The sequence below is a fragment of the Phycodurus eques genome, chromosome 12 (assembly GCF_024500275.1).
Source record: "Phycodurus eques isolate BA_2022a chromosome 12, UOR_Pequ_1.1, whole genome shotgun sequence".
NCBI lineage: Eukaryota > Metazoa > Chordata > Actinopteri > Syngnathiformes > Syngnathidae > Phycodurus > Phycodurus eques.
Genome location: NC_084536.1, coordinates 19,845,202 through 19,861,531, shown reverse-complemented (window position 1 = coordinate 19,861,531; position 16,330 = coordinate 19,845,202). Strand labels below are relative to the sequence as shown.

The 16,330-nt window shown below is 39.0% G+C and overlaps 1 protein-coding gene across 5 annotated transcripts in view; it reads left to right on the top strand.

Annotated features, from left to right (window-relative positions):
• thsd7ba (thrombospondin, type I, domain containing 7Ba) overlaps positions 1 to 16,330 on the top strand; it is a 140,907-nt gene that overhangs the window by 63,639 nt on the left and 60,938 nt on the right. For all 5 annotated transcript variants that reach the window (XM_061692618.1, XM_061692619.1, XM_061692620.1 and 2 more), the window contains 4 exons: positions 832 to 1,678; positions 3,178 to 3,426; positions 5,481 to 5,650; positions 11,082 to 11,240. In XM_061692618.1, coding sequence (XP_061548602.1) covers positions 832 to 1,678; positions 3,178 to 3,426; positions 5,481 to 5,650; positions 11,082 to 11,240 — 1,425 coding nt within the window. The remainder of the gene's footprint in view (positions 1 to 831; positions 1,679 to 3,177; positions 3,427 to 5,480; positions 5,651 to 11,081; positions 11,241 to 16,330) is intronic.

Below are 16,330 nucleotides of genomic sequence, written 5' to 3'. Positions count from 1 at the left end.
CCGGTTTACAGTGGAATCCACATTCATCAATGAAATTGATTTGATCCATAAGATTTACAATAAACTGTTAATCTGATTTCTCAGTTTTAACCACTTATTGTTGTTACTCCTTTTTTTGTCACTGATAATTCAGTATTACCCTTTTTTATCTTCATTCATCAATCCAATGGCATCATTCATCTTCATTTATAACCTTGTAGAAGTCTGCTTACTGACGGTTACATGGTGACTGAGTGGTTAGCATATACCCGCCTCACAGTTCTGAGTTTGGCCATTAGAATCACGGCTTTGGCCTTTGTTTGTTCGTGCTCCCCATCCTTGTATGTTTTTGGTTTTTTTTTTCCACATTACAAAAATGGATGGTTGTTTATGTGCCCTGGAATTGGCTGGCGACTAGTCCAAGATGTACCACGCCTCTCGCCCAAATTCATCTGGCTCCAGCTCACCCGCGTGCCTTGTTAAGAAAATAAGGAAACAGAAAACGGATGTATGCATGGACACTATGTACACTACTGTACTGTCCAGGCAACAGAGTCCTATGGCCTCCTGTAAATTACCTGTTTAGCTGATTGAGCAGCTAACTGAATTTCATTCTTTGTGATAAGAAACTGGCTTTTATTTCGATACATTGATTTGCCGCTTGGTTGATTGCGTTTGGTTCCTTTAGTGCTTTCTCCCCCTGTTCATGAATAAAGCAATCACCGAGGTTAAGAGAATGGCCTTGAATTGTATTTGATTGCAAACCAGTGGAAAGCTGTAATTTATATCACCCGGGTTAGAGCTCCATTTTTAATGAAAATGTCCTCCTTTGGTGTCTTTTGTCTTTTCCAGCCCAGTGGAGTCATTGTGTGGGTGAAGACTGTGGTTCCGGTGGAGTCCAGACCAGGATAGTCTGGTGTGCGCACACAGAGGGCTGGACCACCCACCACTCTCACTGCAACCACATCGACAAACCCGAGAGTCGGCGGCATTGCTTTAAGGTGTGTGATTGGCACCAGGACCTCTTTGAGTGGGAGCTGTCTGCCTGGGAGGGCTGTGTTCTTGTCCCTTTTTTTTCCAACGAACTCAAGCTGATGACCACAGAGTGCATTACAGCACAGCATGGAATCCAGAGACGCAAGGTGCAGTGTGTGCGCACTTCCAACCGCACTACAGTGACTTCAAGGATATGCGACTTCTTTTCCCAGAGACCACCAGTGGAACAGGCATGTCTCGTCCCCTGCCCGCAGGACTGTGTTGTTTCGGACTTCACCTCATGGTCAGGTTGCAGCAAGACATGCGGCACTGGCCTGCAGCATCGGACTCGACACGTTCTGACCGCGCCAATGTACGGTGGCGCGAGCTGCCCCAATCTGACCGAAACCAGGACTTGTTCTGGTCCCGTTGGCTGCCAGGCTGGGGAGGACGAGTATCAATATAGCCTTAAAGTAGGAGCCTGGACCGAGTGTAGGCTCCCCCATCACAAAGACAGCATATTAAACGGTCGGACCACTGTGGATTTCAGCAGTAACAAACAGAACAATACAATCGTGTTACACAGACACGCCTCCTATTACCATCAACACCATCATGACCGTCATCACGACCGCAAATACCCTATGTCATGGGAGATAGAGGTGGGATACCAGACACGGCAAGTCCGCTGCACGCGGAGCGATGGGAAGAACACAATGCTGAGGTAAGCACACGATTATATACTTGTAATAACTATATGGGGAAACAGGTTGGAGTAAATGTCAAACACTACACATTACAAAAGCCACAATACAAAATATATTATATATAGAATATACATACAGAAAATATATTGCAAATGTAGTTTCACCGACTGCCCCTATTTGTTGGTAGGCCATTCCAACAAATTGGTGCGTTTATGTCCGCAGGAAATAAAATGAAAAAATGCGATAGAATTTACTCTAAAATACATTTTACATAATTAAGGTAGGACTCCTGCACATTGATGTGGATGTATATTTATTAAATAAAATTTTAAAAAATGATTTGAAACTACGTTGAAAGAATAGCATTTGTTGCATGTGTCCTATTCCTAAAGTTAGACTTTACCATGAAATATATGAATTTAAATACTGTAAAAACTTTGTGTTCAGTCCTGTTACTCAAATGAGGAGTTTCAGTTCAATAAAACAATGACATAAAAAAATGGACTTGCCCAATACATGTTCTCAGTAGTTCAGTATATGTATTATCAGACTTAGAAGTTTAAAACAGACATTTAAGTTTATTTTGAAAGAGTTACAACAAGCAAATGGCACCCATTCGGTGGAAAGGCCTTTGTATAAATAAGTGGTTTGTTAGAAATTCAGAAATTCTCTTTTCTATGAGATAAAATGTAGGTGTCTCTGAGCTACATAAGTTTTAATGTTTTTTTTTAATTGCTCTGTCATTTTATAAAACAAAGGGGACTAAATCAGTTGGCACCCCCCTCTCGTGATCCTCGCATGTCAATGCTATTTGACCACATTAAAATTGCAGCGAAGCACTATTGTGCTAAATGTCAAGTACTGCTCTTCTCCCGTCCCTGCTACTTGAACTGACTTTGGGATTTGGATTTTGATTAAGAACAGAAGGCACACACATGCACATACACACGCGAACACGGAATATTTTCTAATTTCCTACACATGCATCAGATGTGTCACGATGGAATATATTGTTCGCAGTCTCGTTCAATCAGTTTTATTTTTTTTACCTCAAAATGTTGCTTTTTTGTTCTTGTTGTGTGTTAATGTCTGAGACTGGTTAAACTGGCATTAAATAGATATTTCCCATCTGAGCTTAGTTTCAATCTATTTTCCCAATTATAGCCTAATTAACAAATTAAATCAGGATTGTAGCCCCATCTTAATAACCAACCTAATTTAGCAGTCTAAATTGAACAACAGAAGCGGTAATTACATGACTAATCTGCTTGATTCGTATTGATCAAGTCAGCATTTGTCCAAAAACTACTTTCATGTCAGCCTCTGTTATTCGGGGGGGGGGGGAATTAGTTTAAAATGAACGATTTAGATAAGACACCATTAATACATACGTTCTTGACCTCTAGTATTTTTATGATGTCCATTATAATATTCTTAGTGTGTCATTATTTTACTTCATTTTCTACATCCACTTTCTCCTTGCCACTTTTAACATGTTTAACGTTTTAACCGGCAGCCTCTGTACCACGTTCAACTCCCCCGTGACCTACCAGGCATGTGTGATGCCCAGAGACTGTCACACTTCTGATTGGTTATCGTGGAGTCCCTGCTCGAAGACCTGCCGGTCCACCGACCTGTCTCCCGGTTACCGTCTGCGGTCACGAGTCGTAACACAGATCCCACTGAGTGGGGGGAAACAATGTCCTGTCCTTGAGGAAAAAGAAGCTTGCAACATCATAGGGGATTTACTTCCAAATTGCCCAAGGTACTTCTTGGTAGACATGTTTGTGATCATTACGTACTCAAAATCGTTAGAACGAAAAGATTAGTTCTAATTTAATTTTCTCTGCACAACATTTCAAGCTCACTAAAAATTCATTCAGATTTCCAGAGCTTTCTCATCAGAATGATTATGAGAGAATACCCCTTGGCTGCAGATATTCATGATGATGCTGTTCATTTCATTTTTCACTTTACCTGAAGTATTGACTTGTGCTTTAATATTAACTCTGCAGCACTTAAAGCATCTGCGGCCGATAGGGTCAGAGTCAGAATCAGAATCAGAATCCTCGGTATTTGCCAAGTATCTCAAAAACACACAAGGAATTAGTCTCCGGTAGTTGGACCCACTGTATTACGACAAAAGACAGCCATTCTGACAAAAAAATACTTTTGAGACATAAAAACATAAGAACACACTACGTACAGTCACTTAGTTAGACTTTAGGTAATGTTACATGCAGTAAATATAATGTTGTCAACTATGTTTTCCTGACGGAATATCTTGTTTTATTTGCTCAATCTGTGGAGCGCCTCAAGAGTGGTGGATTTATTTGATTTGTCAGAAAATCATGACAGAAAATAAGCATCTGATGGATTACTTGGGGCCGTTGTTTTGGAAGACTCCTCAAATATTATTACTTTTTGCTTCAATGCACTTTTTGTTTCAGGATTCGGCAACCTTCCGTCACTGGTTTGCATTTATTAATTTTTTTCCCCCTCTTTCAACTCTTTTTATTTTTTTTAATTTATTTATTTATTTATTTTTAAATGTCAAAATCAGTGTAATTATTATATGAATAGACAGGCCACCAACAGCTAAATTAGGTTACAACAGCTCTCTTATTATCTGATTAAAAATTCAATGTTTCTTTCAAAGGCACTGTTAAAAACGTCACGGACAACACAAATTCCTTGTGCTTCATTATACAACTTCATAAGAGAAATATAATTAGAAGTAGAACTCTACCTTGTAGAGGTACAGCATTATCAACATACAATAATTGCTTGAATTCTGTACTTCTGGTCACATCACACATTTTAGCAGCCTCTTGTAAGTAGGAGTTAATAGTGATCAAACATGAGCCAATTTAACATTGACAAAAATCAGTCCTGCCCATTTGGCTGTTCAAATGGCAAATTTGGGGCTGACAGTTTTTTGCCCCGAGATGACAGTAAGTGACAGTGATGTGCGGATAAAACTGAAATATCGATTCCGCCGATATGGTATCTTTATGCTTTAATATAAATTTGGAATCAAAATATTGATACTTTGGATACTTCAGTCTATTGGGGTAATGTATTTCATCACCAGGAACACAGTGGAAAGTTACTCAACTATTGAGATTTGTCTATGTGGGGTTGGTGGGAACTACTTTTTCTTCCATCTGGGTAAGTGTGTAATGCGTAAGTGCAGCTACTCGCCACACTATTCGGTAAAGTCTCAGATGTATACACATATGCAGAGAGTAAACTGAGTCATGTGTGGCACTATTATGTTTCAGCTCCACAAATAGCCAAGACGCGTTTTGTGATGTTTGTGTAAAAACGGTAAGGAGTTGTGGCAACACAACTAACCTTGTGAAATACCTCAGGTTTAACGACAATACAAAATACGAAGCATTTATCACGACACGGAGCGAAGAGAGCAGCTTCACGTGCTGCTGCTCGGGCAAGACAAACGTCTCTGGCACTATCCAGGTACACAGGGAGAAAATGTGGTTTTCAAGCTAAGCACTGTTGTTGCTGTTTAAATTGTTCAAATGATTAAATACGGTAATGAAATTAGTAACAAAATAAATACGCACCTCAACAAAGAGCTGCATGAGTTCAAGTTGGAGTAAAATTTGTATCTCCTGAGATACAAAGTTTTTGACAAGATTTTGGTATCAGATCGGTATCGCCGACACCAGTTTAAATTTTACTCAGTAATACTGAGTCGTAAAGGAAATCGGTGGTGTCGAACATCACTAACAGTAACAGGAAGTCAGACAGACTCTAGGTTGTGTTCAAACATTTTGGTATTCTGGTCCCTTTTAGGTACGAGTGGCGGACAACTGATTGGGATGAATGTCTGGTTTCCCCTTTACTGAGCAAGCTGGACCGGCGTCTGGCTAACATCAGTAGTCTCTGCGGAGGGGGGGTGCAGACCAGAAAGACCTACTGTGTTCAAGTTCCTGATGACTCAACTCCACATCACAGGAAGGAGGGTAAGACAAAACCACAGTCATCACAGCTGAGCTCGGCTTTGAGATGTACAAAGACATCGTGGCCGTGCAGGCATGAAGAATAAAGAGTTTGCAGTGATGGTGAAGCTTAAGCATGTTCAAAGTATATCAAAGCTTATCTTCAGCTACAGTAGACTCTCCTGGGAGCTACTTACTCATTGGCAGTTTCATTTAAAACTTAATCCCCATTGAGAGACAGCAAACCAGAGTGTGGCATGAAAATAGATAAATGGTAGGGAAATGTTCGTATTGATGTTTACGCCATACAGCAAATGCACAGAGCTGACACTGTAAGCATTTAAAACCACAACGCTAAGTGGTTGCCATCAATTTAAGTGTTTTATGGCAACATAGTGTCAGTTGTTCATGCAGGGGATGAAGAAAGCCTGACAAATCTAGTACAAACGTTGCTTCCACAGCAGTTTAAAGTGTCACTCTGTCCTCACTGGATAAGCTGTTGTAAAAACAGCAGTCCACAGGGAGCATGTTTGTGAGGAGAATAAAACATCTGAAGCCATGCTAGTGGCCCAGCGGGACAATAAAGCAAAGAAAACAATTAAGCAAGACAATTAAACAATTATTCACATTAGCAAAGGTGATGATGCATGTTTGAAGGGAAAGCAGAAACATTTGTGGGTATAGTTTAACAAAGAACAGAAACCTAAAACATTTGTACCATTCAACATCTCGACATATTCCTGCTGGCAAAAAATTCTGCCCCAACCAGGGTACGCATTATTTAGGTTGAAAATATGTTCATTTCAGGAGATCCCTGTAGTCATTACACACTTAATAATCACAATGCTATGAGACGATCTGTGCTGAATCAGTAGAATAGGGTGGGTTGCCAGCAATCAGGGACGAGGCCCACTATTCATACGGGACAGAGCCGGACTGCAAATTGCCAAAATCCGTGAATAATTGACGGCCATTACATATTGATTTTTTTTTTTTTTTTTTTTTTTTTTTTTTTCCCCCCCCACCCCAAACATTCTTGAGTCGGTGGGGATAAACCACCAACAAGCGTTTTTGAGGTTGTTTCCCCCCCCCCCCCAAAAAAAGAAAAACAAAATGAAAGTTTTAAGAATGAAAAAAAAAAAAAAATTGAAAAAGGGAAAGCAAATTGAAAACAAATCGAAAAGTAATTTCCACGGATATGTGAATCCACGGGAGCTGAACCATGAGTATGCGGGATCTACTGTAATTGCTACGACTACACTTTTCCAATGCTGTATTAATATCTACATTGTCAACTCCCTCAATTGACATCACAGAGGAACATTATCATTCCAACATTCCAAATGTCGCACAATTCTGTAAATGACACAAATCTTATCTCAAAAAATATGCCCGTAAAATTTCACAACTAAGTTTAGGTCAGACCATTACAGTATGTGTCACATCAAGCTACAGAGTAGTGAAGCCAGGCCAGATCAGAATCAGAAGCAGAATCATCTTTATTTGCCAAGTATGTCCAAAAAAAAACCACAAGGAATTTGTCTCCGGTAGTTGGAGCCGCTCTAGTACGACAACAGACAGTCAATTGACAGAGAACACTTTTGAGACATAAAGACATTGACAAAAAAAAAAAAAACAATCACTGAGAGGGAAAAGAGTTCTTCTATACTGTGTTGCCTTGAGATACGAGTGCCGTGACTTAAGTGTTTTTAGAGATATGAGCCGTCGTTCACCCATTTTTTTGGTCTTGAGATACGAGCAAATAATGGTATTTCTATTCCCATTATTATGGAATATGGTATTTCTATTCCCATTATTTTCTCTGGGGAAAAAAAGTATTTGAAATACCAGGAAGTCCGCTATCATTCCGGAACAAATTGTGTTTGACCTGTGAGGTTCCAATGTATTTATTGGGTTGTATTTAATCTCTGTTACATTTGATGATTTCAAATTTGAGAAACTTGTCCTGCAGTTGCCACTTGCTAGATGGCAAGTAAACATGTCCAATTGGAGAATAAAGATACATTCCAGCAGCCTAGTTCCATATCATAACTGAAGTGCTAGGAGGTCAGAGGTATTTGTTTTCAGTGTGTAGTATATCAATGAAGCGCAACTGTGGTCTGTGATGCGGGACAAAGATCAATACGTAAGCTGCTGTGTTTAGCTTCAGGTGATGTAAACCGATGTGGCTTCTGTCTTCAATGCGGAGCGCTTCTAGTGCTCGACTTATTCGGAAAACAATTTGCTGCTGTTGGATGTCTACAGTCCCGTAATTGTCACCCGTAGTTGAGGGAACAAAGCCGATAAATGTGTAATATACACTTTATCCATGTGTTTAAGCATGCATGTTATTTCTGCACAGAAGATCAAACACCATGTAAAATGACTCGGGGCAAGAAGACATTATGCAGGAAGGACATTTGCTGAATCTCTCTTTGGGCTCTCATTTAAATGGAAATGTGATATTCATTGATGTGTGGAAGTGCATCAAACTGTAATATTAGAGTAAATAAAAACTCCTGTGTTGTGGGCAGGGAGAAAATATTGTCACTTTGTTGTAGAGAATTATTCTAGTCCCTGCAACTGATGTTTTTTGCTTTCCTTCAGTCTACAGATAGCGCCAGCATTACTTTGTAGTGAAACAGGTCCATCATGCCTTGCCTTTACTGGGAATTAGGTTTGAAAGTTAACATGAGTCATTCATGCAATTTTATATTTGGTCTAATTGACAAAAACACATTTGAGGCTCTACACAATCATTTGTTAATAACTGTGCCAATAGATCTTAATAGTCTTCTATTGTATTTTTGTACTTCTGCTCATTTAATTTTAAATTATTAATTCAATAAATCATCCAGATCAACTGGCAGAACTGCCAGAAAAGGTGCTTTAGCCGAATTGTTCTATTTAAGGTTTGTCTGCTAAAATATGCAGATGTGTTGAGGGTAATGACATTTAGAAGGTTGAGTCAAAAGCTGGTCATTGACTTTATGGGCTCGATTTTGGTGACCATCTTAAATCAGGCCTGGTGTTTGGAATAACTCTGCGCGGAGGCGGGTGAGACCGGGCTTTCATAATTTGGCAGACGTGCGCAGCCGGCATATTTAAAAAGAATGGGCGGTCTGCGGTGTTGTGGGAGTTAAGCCAGCCGAATTCAGTTGCCACCAATCAAAGCTCTCGTGTGGCGCAATGAATCTCAAATGGCAACATCTCCGTGTGGAAGAGCGATCCGTGTGTGACTGGAGCATTGTCAATGCTCTTGGCCAGTGTGGCATGATTTAACATGATTAAATACAGTATTACCGTAATTTCTCGTGTATAATGCGCATCCTTGTATAATACGTAACCCCAAAGTTGACCAAAATTCTGGAAAACCCTTCTACCTATGTATAATGCATTTTTACAATGCATAATTTTGCTTCTACCCATATGATCAAAACATGAAATATTATCAGTATTTTGTTAGTTTTCTTCAAATAATTATTCTGAAGTTAAGCACTTTATTTGAATACATAATACTTTCTTTTTCATTTACTTGGTCTAATTTTGAAATTCACAGCCCTATTTTTTTTTTTTTTTTTAGTAAATGAGAAAACACACAGTTGTGCTCATATGTTTGATTACCCAGGCAGAATTTGTAAGATGTGTACAATTCTTTAAAGAAAACATGAAGGACCAGCCAAAACACAATTAATTGTATTTTAATGGTATTCAAATTAAAATGTCAAGCATTTCAGAAAAGCATTATCATTAAACAAAACATAACTATAAGGAAATGAATGATGGTTGTTGTTCAGTCATCAGGCGTATTTAAAAAAAAAAAAAAAAAACAATAAAAATATATATATATATACAAATATATATATATTATATATATATTTCACAAATTCTGCGTGGGTATGTAAACTTGTGAGCCTGTCATATTGGAATGAAAGTGTAGGCTCCACCTTTTTCATAACCTCTAGGTGGCGGTGGCATATTGGAATGAAAGTGTACAGCTTTTTCATAACCTCTAGATGGGTGCATACATTTATAAAATGTTTTTATAAATGTTTTTTTTTCCATTTTCTCCTACCCATGTATAAAGCGCACTATTGACTTTTGACAATTTCTTGGGGAAAAAATGTGCATTATACACGAGAAATTATGGTAGCTGGTGATAATTGTTGGTGAAGTAAACATGAGCGCTCTTCAGGTGTGCCGCGGGAAGTTATAAAATTTTACTTAATTGCTCAAGAAATTATTTATTTCCAAGAAATAATGTATCTTTATTCATCTATTTATGCCAGTGAGGCATAGTGACAGACAGAACAAATAAGGCGCCCCAGGGTGACCAGTGCGAATGTATCCACTTTTTGTGACATTTTTGTTTGTGGGTGTGCCGTGAGATTTTTCTCTTGTAAAATATGTGTCTGGGCTCCATTAAGGTTGGAAATCACTGATCTAACCCCACCCCAAATCGTTCATGTGCACCCCGAGCAACCCATAGCTGCGTGCCAGCCAATGGGGTGATTTAAAAAATATAATAATGATGATAACAATAATAATTAATTCAATGAATTTATTTCTACATTTATTAACAGGGTTTGATGCCAGCTGTTCTCATATTTAGGAATGAAATACAGTACATCTGTCATCCACTACACGTCCACAGAGCTCACGTATCTGTCTTCTTGTGCCCCGATCAAATTCACCAAAATCCCGTGAGACGAGCTGTAACAAAAGTTAACCGCGGTCTCGGAAGGCGTAAGTTTACACCGATATTCTGACACCAAATTGCCAATGTGAGCGCCTAATCTTAGCGCAGACCAGTCTGCCAAATTGACAAACGCACGGCGGGGTTTGTGCACGTATGAAACTCAAGATACGCCAGTTTTGCGCTCTGCCTCAGTTGTTCAGTCCACGCAAATAGAGCCCAAGATGTGTCATATGAAATATGTGATATTACAAGAAGACAGCATGAGTGTTAGAATTCACACCAACTGAGGTAATAAATCCCGGCCGGACATTTTTTGAGAAGCCAAAAGGGAGAAATCTGGAGAAAAGGGGACATATGGTCACTCAACACATGCTGTACAAATATCACCTTGAAAAAATGCTGAGATGTGCTTTGAATTTTGATTTGTTTCTTCCGTACTGATGTTACAGCCTTCCCCAAGATTGATGAAAACCTGTCAGTCTTCTTGGAGACAGACTTCTTGGAGCTTGTAGTAAAAACTGATGTCACTCAGGTGACACTTGTATCTAAACAACTTTTCCTCATAAACCGGCAGCTATTTCCAATTAAAACAAAATCACATTCATTCTGTTTTAACCTTTTCCAGGCACACAACAGCAGAAACAGATTTACAGTATATCCTCACAAGTTGTGTTGTAAAAGCAGTGACAGGCTCCACTGCTTCCGATGTGTACTGGAGCTTTGCTGAAACCTGCTGCATCTCTTGTGTTTGCACAGTGGCCAGGCCTGTGACTCCAAGGCTGTGCGTGGGTCAAGAAGCGCCATTGGCCGTCCAGAACTGCTCCATTCCCTGCCAGCACCGCTGCCTGCTCTCGCACTGGTCACCCTGGGGCGCCTGCGTACATGACCACTGCAAAGATCCACAGGGAAAGAAAGGTATTGAATTACAAAAAAAAAGTAGAAATGTCCAAGGTGGACAAATATTCCATATGTATAAAATAATTGAAAAGCAAGTGCGGATAAAAATATCTTCAGCAATATTACCTTGTCTGTGAACTTTAGAGAAACAAACAGGGTGAGGGAAGAGGTTTGGTTTTACTATGACTGCTAATAACTTCTCTTTCCTTCCTTTTTTCCCTTCCTTTGTAAATCCATTTCCCTCAAACAAGAAGCACATTCAGTGAATGTGTTCAACTCCGATCTCCTGGAACCATAGTACTACAACTTGGGTTAAAAATGTGCAAAGAGGAAATTCACAACCTGTCATTTTGTGCTTTGATTATATTGTAAGAGAGAGGTTTCATTCTAGTATATATATTTGTTACTAGTGCAAACAGTAATATGTAGAGCAGAGTGAAAAGATTTATTAGCCACAATTAAGTTAATGTAGACATTAGTGCCATCTAAATCAACGGTCCTCAACCTTTTTTGAGCCAAGGACTGGTTTGACGTAAAGATATTTTTACATACTGACATATAGAAAAATTAAAAGCAAATGACTAAATATAGAACTTAACATTATGCTGAATGTAGTTGTTGTAATTAGAGGGAGTCCTGCACTTTTTTCACTTTAAAGAGCAGGTCCCATCTTGGGGTAATCTTTCAAAAAACTCCAAAGGCTTTTCTCTCTTGCTTTAGCACCTTGTGCCGAAGTGGTTTTGATTACTTTATTGCCTAACTTGCGAACCTGTCGTGATATGTTACCCGGAGAGCGTTTTGATGCGTGCGAGTCAGCTAGCAATAAACCCGTATCTTAAGTAGGACTGCCGTTATTGTCTTATATTGTCTGGTGTTGTCTCATTATTTGGCTTGTTCCCCTTTTAGAAGAAGTTCTCTGAACACATTTGTTTTTGTTGTGGTTTCTTTACTCATTTTTCCGAGCTTGTGCACTTTTTTTTTTTTTTGATGGCGGTAGATCTACCTGACTTTTAAAATAAAACTTGTTTCAGACTCTGACCAATAAAATATTTACTTTTTTAGTCTCTATGTGCGGCTCAGTACTAAATGGCCTGCGCCCATGTACCAGTCTGCAGCTTGGTGATAGTCGACCCCTGAACTAAACGACTGAAATAGAACAATTATTAACTGTTTATGTATTCATTTTTATACTGTGACCGCTATTGGTCATGAATGGGACATGCAGAGTTGTATGTTTTAAACAACCCAATGTTTGTGGAGTATTATTTTTCCAACATTGTTTATTCTGGTATTAATTTTACATTATTTTAGTACTATTTCGGAACCTTTCATACAATTGTCTGCCTTTAGGCAAATGCTGAATTTAACTTGAATGAATGCTATTTCAATCAATAATAAGTGATACGTAATCTTGCTTTTTCAACAATGTAAAAATAGTTTGAGTAGAATGTGATGCATTCTCGCAAGTTAATTGAAGTTACATTAGTAGCAAAATGTATTCATCCTATGTGGGATGACGAGAGCTGCAGCGAGCAAACCGTCTGATTAAAAAAAAAAACCAAATAAACTCACCTAATAAGTAGCTCATCTGAGTTGAAATTGATAGGGATAATTGTACAGATGGGCAAGATGTGGAAATTACCACGCAGTAGAAAAATATCTATTTACCGCCGAGTTTCACGACAGATTGCCATGTTATATATTTACAACCAACTGCTCATGGAAATTGAGCTGAGTACTTCCAGTGTCAATACGATTTAGACAAACCTGAGAGCTGTTTTGCATACAAATGATTTAATTTGAGGTGTGCTATGTTTTGAAAGTTTAAACAGTAGCTATAAGAGGTAATCCAGCAAACAGAGAAATGTGTGTATGAATCAAACTTTTTTTTGGTCTAAAAGTGACTGGCTAGACTAAGTCTGCTCTGAAAAAAAGCAGTACACGAACAAGCCATGACTGATGAAAACCAGAAAGAGAGCTCGCCTGTGGCTTTGCTCTTCGTCCCCAAGAGGTTGCGAGAGACGGACAAGATGCTTCCTGAGTTTGTGTGTGTAGGTGTGCAATTCGCTGGCATGCAAAAGCCTTCAGGATGGTGCTGTCTCACTGCATTTTAGAGCAGGTAAACAGGTGTGTCACAGCCTTCAGACAAGCTTGGCATTCAGTGTGAGTTACACACCTCATGTAGGTGTTAGTATGCCAAAGCTGCTGGCGTGTAACCGCTCTGCTAAAAGGGCAGCACGACCTCATCGCTGTCGTGTGTAAATGTGCATGAAAGCCCCCCAGGGAAGGACTGAAGTGTGGATTGTTCAGGTCATTGCCCACACTGGTCTCCATGGGACCACGGCATCTCGTCTCCCAGACACTTTCATTAATATATTTCAAGGGGTAGAAGACGTAGCATCTGCTGTTTTTCACATCCTTCTCTAGTGACACATAGTGTTTAGGCTTTAGTAGACCCAGATCACATAAAGGAAACCAATACAATATCAAAATCAGTGTGCCTTGCCAGAAAATTGATCCGAGATTTGTGTGCATGAGGTTCTTGGAATTTTGTTTCGCAGTAGGAAGACCGCTGGTTTCGTGCGATTTTGATTCATTTGATTGGGGCACAGTCAGAGACATACTGAGGTCCGTTGACATGTGTGATACTTATACTATACTTTAATACTAATACTTTAAATTTGCCCTGCAGTACATGCTTTTCATGTTTTACCCGACTCTCATCGCTGATCAAATTTTACTCTGTGATGTAAATGCATTTAACTATGGGGGTTATTTAATAGAGCTTTTGTAATTATTTTACTTGAGGTCAGAGGGCAGACTGGACTGCTGTGTCTTCACAGAGTGCTGTAGCTCACCTGCTTGAAATAACCATCTTGACCAAGAGGCATATCAATTATTAAAATCTCTTCGGCGCACTCATGCCAAAATACTTTTTTGTGGTGTGGATTTCAGTAGCAGTAAGTGCATCGGGCATTGCTGCAATCGATCGACGCTGTCTCTGCTCTCCAACCAACCTCTTGGACAGTACAGGTCAGGATTGTTGGAGGATGTATTGTGTAGACGCCGACCCTCCTGGAGATTAGATGTTCCACCTGTGGAAGGAAATAATGTTGGACCTTTGTGGCAAATGTCAGGGCTTTGTTAAAATGAGTATAGCTGAAGATGAATGTGACTGCTCTTCCAGTGTTGTGGAAATACCCCAGGGAGGTGGTCAGTGCCAAGTTTACAATTATTTAATCTCAAACATTCCTCTTTGTTATCAAGGAATTGGAAACTCTTGCAAAAGTTAGTTATTTCTTCAAGTAAATCATTCAGTCATGTCCAATCAGTGAAGTCTGTTTTTTATTTGATTTAAAAAGAACAACTTTAATTACAAATCTAGCTTTGAGGCAATTTCATGCTGTTATGGTGCTGAAACGAGATGATGGAGAGGCTTGATAATAATGCTGCAAAATGTTGTTGGATTGTTATTACAACATTTTGAAATTGTCTCATTTAAAGATATTTGCTCATATCTATGTGACATTTTTCAGTAGTTGAATAGAGTATAACATTGTACTGTATATGAGTCACTGCAACAGCACATTTAAGTCGAAAGCAGAATGAGGAAATACATGATGTCAATTGCTGTCGGAAGATGGAGGCAATTTGTCAAGATTTCATCTGTGAAAAGGTAGAACATATTCATATATATTTTTTTTTTTACAGAAAAGCCTAACCCCCTGGTTTTGCATTATATTATGTGTTTATTTTCTATTTATTGGCATTCACAAAGGTTACGAGACACCTGCATGCATGGATACTGTAATAAAAGTATGACATTTTTTTTTTTTTTTTTTCAAATAAAAGAGATTTTGTTATGGTCTGGTAAAACCAAGGTTAAACTTTTGGGCCATTCTCTAAGACACAAACAAAACACTGCTTATCACTAAAGAATACCATACTTATAGCGAAACGAGGTGATAACAGCGTCATGCTTTTGGGTTTGTTTGTTTTTTCCAGCTGGAACTGGGGCTTTAGACAAGCTGGATGGATTATGAGATGTTCCAAATGGTAGTTAGTGTTAGCACGAAACATTCAGGCATCTGCAAGAAAGAAAGTGGGGACATCATGAAAAGCCTACTAGAATGACTGATCTTTATTTGTGGTTATTCAGAGGCACTTTAAATGGTGGCAGGTGTGTGCTGGGTGCCATTTAACATGAGTTTGAATGTGATTGGTCAATTCTGCTCATAGCCACATCACAGTTATAAGAGGGTGCGCACACTTGTGCAACCACGTTATCTGGAAAATATGTTGAAATGATTCATCCTGGTCATTTTTTTTTGTTTGATTTTGTTTTAATGTCAAAACAACTTTGAATTTTACCAGTTTCCAACTGCAGACAGTTTATATCCACTTTACGTGTAGTGAAAAACGATCAAAACAATAATCTAGCACATGTATTTATTAGTAATTTACTATCCATAATAGGGACTTTGTTTAGAAATACAGCACAGGATTCAGTGTTGCTGAACCCCTGAAGCAGCAATGATGTAAATGTTCCCACTACACCAGTTTATAGCGCCCAAATAATTTTCCCGAGAGTTATGTAAAGCCAATGTACCTGTAAAACTATTAAAGGCCGCTCCATCTCAGTGAGACTCAACAACAGCAGTAATATGTTTTACCGTGACTCATACCAAATGCTGTGACGTGACCCCAGTCACTGACACCTTCCCGTTCCCGAAAGCGTCACCACTTTGCTCCTTCCTGTTTTCACTTGTCTCTGTGCCAACTTTGGACATTATGTTTGAATGTATGTGTAGTTCTTTTTGTGTTAATTCTCAAAGCAGAAAGAGAATAATAGACTGGTATGACCTGTGCGTGTTGCTAATAATCACTAGCAGTAATCCTGATACCTTTAAGGACGTTGTATTACTTACTACCAGGTACCACAAGGATATGTTATTCTTTAATTAGCTGGTCAGCTAGGGTTCAAAACGTGCCAAGCCAATATGTAAAGCACAACTCACTGGGCATTGGGCAAGCAGATTCATCAATGCTGCATCATTGTAAGAATTGAGATTACATGAAACACATATGCTAATGTTAGTTTAGCTGGT